This window comes from Papaver somniferum, chromosome 7 (genome assembly GCF_003573695.1).
Source record: "Papaver somniferum cultivar HN1 chromosome 7, ASM357369v1, whole genome shotgun sequence".
Classification (NCBI taxonomy): Eukaryota; Viridiplantae; Streptophyta; class Magnoliopsida; order Ranunculales; family Papaveraceae; genus Papaver; species Papaver somniferum.
In genome coordinates, this window is record NC_039364.1 from 14,102,111 (window position 1) to 14,105,954 (window position 3,844).

Sequence of the window (3,844 nt, forward strand, 5' to 3'; positions counted from 1 at the left end):
CTTATGCAAATCCAAATTTTCAACCATTAGTAACGCAAAAGTCTCTTTTTCCACTACCAGAAACTTAATATATTGCAACACCCAATGATTATGGCAAAAACCTCCAGTAGTGTCGCGAGAATCTATGTAGCAAGAAGTCTATTGGTGCACCCAATCTTTATTGGTGCAGCAAGAGATTATGCTTTTTTGCCACACTCTTTTCATATTGTTGCTACAGCTATGTGGCAAAAGTTTTATTTTGCAGCAGTAAATTATAACTTTTAGCTGCAGCTAAAAAGTATTGTGGCTAGAAATTTGCTTTTGTATGGTGTAGCAATAGCTATACTTTCTTGTAGTGTTCCTTGTGCAAATAAGAGAGATTGCACTTGGTGCCTAAGCAGATTTTTGCCATTTTTTTTTGCATTTAGAGGAGAGAAGTGAAGAGTACAATCACCATGAGATAGCAGCAGCATCTCTACTTTGTAAACTAGGAGTAGCTGCTTTAGCTATCTCAGCTGTTGGATTTCTTTGTCATTTGGCGAGAAATGTGATGTTATATGTAACCCCTTTCCGTGGTTGTCATGTCCAAGTAAGAATGTACTATATCTTTCTTTATTTTTATGGAGTGAATGGTTATTTTATTTACTATTTATGTTTTTTTTTCTGAGACAAATTACATAATTTATTTATTTTTACAAAATACCTCAATGGGCCTTCACCTCCAGCCCTATAATAAGAATCAAAACATTTGAAGTTGTGTGCCCTAAATTCACTGTTATGGTTCAGTAAAATTAAATTGCTAGGCATATCCATTGGACTGACACGTGGTACCAAATGCTATGAAGGAATGACAAATAATATAACTTATGTAAGACGATTAAGAGGAGCCTCTTACGCCCAATGAATTGTGATGTATAGAGAAAATTGAGAGAAGAACAAAACAATCATGTTCTTTGAAACATGGGTTAGCTGATTGAAAGTTATGATTTTTGTTTCCTCATAAGTAAATATGGTGGAAGAAAAGTTGGAACAATGCATGCAACCCCTAAACATATTAACACCAGGACTCCAACCCAGACAGCTTTGTGTGGGATCCCAAGCAAGAGCTCGTCACAAACTGTATAAAAAGACCGATAAACAGCAATAATCAATCACTAGAATACAGATGTTATGAATGAGCAAATGACTATTAAATACTACTTGTATCAAATGCGGGAACCAAGTTATGAGATCAAGATGTATACTAGCTTGAGATGCTAAACAAGTGTGCTAATAGATTCAGTGTCTCAATCCTTACAGGTCGGGTCTGTAGGTCTTTTCGTCTCAGTACAAGTAGCATTTTCTGGACTCATATGCATCAGATTGTCTGTCTTCATGTTTTGCAAATAAGTTCGAGAGATTACTCCATAGTGTACATTGTGAAATAAAGACAGGTTCTATATGATCCTCGATATTTTCAAAGCTCAAAATTCACTCATGGATCACAATAGTGTATATGAGTTCTGAACCAAAGAGCGTTCAGTTAAGAAGATCAGTTTACTGATGCAGCAAATGCACAAATAAAAAAAAAAAGGAAAAGTGTTCTGCTTATATGGTACTATTAGAGCAGTTGGTGGAAATGACCCCCAAAAAAACATGAAGACAGGCACCAGAAGGGCGAATAAAACTTGAGGATATTCGTAACTTCATAGGTCATGACTATCTTGATTGAACTAACTGGCGGCCAGATGTTTGAATTTGTGCAGTTGAATTGGTTATTGTAGTATCATAAGGATATAATAGAGAATAAAGTAGAGCAGTAAAAATAAGAAACTAACGGTACCTATATTAAATAAGACTAGTTCCCTCTCCTTTACACCAGGAATTGCAACAACTCCAGCAGGCTCCACAGATACAAGAACATATTTCTCATTTTGATCCAAACTCTGCATTAAATATATATTTCAAAAAACTGCAATAGAAATCATGCTTTCTCAACTGTTATTGCAATTTTTATTCGAACCTGGTGGTCAGGAATATCGTTACAGTCAGCATTAAAAATCAGTTTCTCTGTGTTGAGTAATCTTTTGTTCCTGTTGTGCTCAATATATGATTTGTCTCTTATCAGTTGAATGGAAAAGCTGGCGGGAATCTGTTGTCATTCAATAGCCCAAGTGAATTTCCATGAATAAATTTTTGATAAAAAAATCATCAAAAGAAATAGTACACATACAGAAGCTGGATATGATATCTTCACTTCATACCAAGTTGATGATTTGAGTCCATTCAATCGGTACAGGCGAGAACCCATTTGCAAAGGTAAGGTTTCACGCAATAGCTCTTCCCCTACATTCAGGACTTTGCTATAAACCCTGCAAGTTATCGCTCAAACGTTAGCACTTTCATACCAAATTACACACCCACAAACCCATCAAGGATACCAAAACCATATGATATCCTTCAATGATCTGGAAGTGCGCATGCGTGCGTGCAAAGTCTATAAATTCGATATTTCAAATTTCACCAGAGAGCATACTGTTACCCGAGATGTAACTGCAAATCTAGGTAGACACAAATTTATTTAATTTTGTTTTGATATAATAGACCACAAAAATCGATGTCGGTTATCTTGTATCTTTTGTTAATTTAAGTTTAAGCATCAGAAGTAATAGAATCATAGAATTGCGACGAATATGAAGCACAGATTTTTCACTGTCAATCAAATTTGTTCCACCATAAGCTCTAAAAGTTGGTTCTATATGGACAGATCAAGACCTAGTAGCAGCATAGAATCTCAAAAAGAAAAACACTTACATTTTTTCTTGGTCAGCAGATACAGCACTGATGACAGAACCACTAACGTATAGCAGCAGAATCACATTATAGGCCAACAATCGACTCATCACAGTAGTATGTTTAATCATATCAATACAAAACTTCCTGCTGCCCACTACCAAAATAAAAAAAGACAGAAAAAGGAGACAATGTAAATAAATCTCATTAACGGAGATGAAAAGAACAAACTAATATATACCAAAACTGACAAAATCTTATTAACCACAAATGTTGGGAATTCTTGATCAGTATAGCTAATCTGTTAGAATTAGATCATTTGTTGTTTCTTGAAACCACTTAATTCCATATAATTTGATTTCTAACTACGTTTTGATTTGAAACCTTTCTCCAAAATCGATTTCTTTGAGGATTTTTAACAAACAACACTAGTACAAAGTCACAGCAGAGATTAACAACCCTGATGCCCACAATCAATCTATTCAAACCCCTAACCCCAAAAAATGACAATCCCAAAAACAAAGAGAAACACACATAAGATGATATTTATTACCTAAAGAGTATATACAATTAGTAAACTACCAACAATTGTTACTGACCAAAAACCACAGTAAACTTATAAAAGATTTTGAGTTTGAAACAAACCAGTAATTGATTAAACAAGTCCTGTTTCTTCAAGTATGCTCACACTCTTCTTAGCTCTTTAAATCAAACCCATCTCTTAAATTTTCGTTTCTAGTGATGGTAGACTGAAATGAATATATACATCCGGTGGTAAAGGTTAAAAAGGTGAGATTTTGAAGTGGGATTTGGGCTTTCGTGGAGGTGTTTTTCTTTTCTGATAAAGATAAAAAAAAAAAAAAACTGTTTTGAGGCATACAAAACTATTTTCCTATATACATGAGTTTAAAAGGATGTCCTAACAGTGGGTAGATTACTAAGTTACCCTTAATTATTTTAAATTATTTAAATACGATCCACCTAAAATTAAAACATAAACCTAAACTAACCAAAATTCAAAATATTTTCAAATAAAAAATCATTTCCATCCCAAACCTAATTTAAACGTTATTCAAACCGTTTGGATTTTAAT

At 34.1% G+C, this 3,844-nt stretch overlaps 1 protein-coding gene across 4 annotated transcripts; it reads right to left on the minus strand.

Moving 5' to 3' along the window:
- Nucleotides 1-814: 814 nt before the first annotated feature.
- LOC113292693 lies at nucleotides 815-3,585 on the minus strand. Of its 4 annotated transcripts, none has more exons than XR_003331825.1 (6): nucleotides 3,397-3,585; nucleotides 2,773-2,908; nucleotides 2,223-2,330; nucleotides 1,982-2,110; nucleotides 1,802-1,904; nucleotides 815-1,096 (listed from the first exon to the last, which is right to left on the minus strand). XR_003331825.1 is itself a non-coding variant. In XM_026541567.1 (6 exons), the coding sequence occupies exons 2-6, from the start codon at nucleotides 2,880-2,882 to the stop codon at nucleotides 960-962; spliced, it is 618 nt and encodes a 205-aa protein (XP_026397352.1). In that variant the 5' UTR covers nucleotides 2,883-2,901; nucleotides 3,397-3,585; the 3' UTR covers nucleotides 815-959. The 4 variants fall into 4 exon arrangements, 2 of the variants coding, with proteins under 2 accessions (XP_026397352.1, XP_026397351.1); XM_026541567.1 differs by having other exon boundaries at nucleotides 2,192-2,330; nucleotides 2,773-2,901; XM_026541566.1 differs by having other exon boundaries at nucleotides 2,192-2,330.
- Between the last annotated feature and the right edge of the window lie 259 nt (nucleotides 3,586-3,844).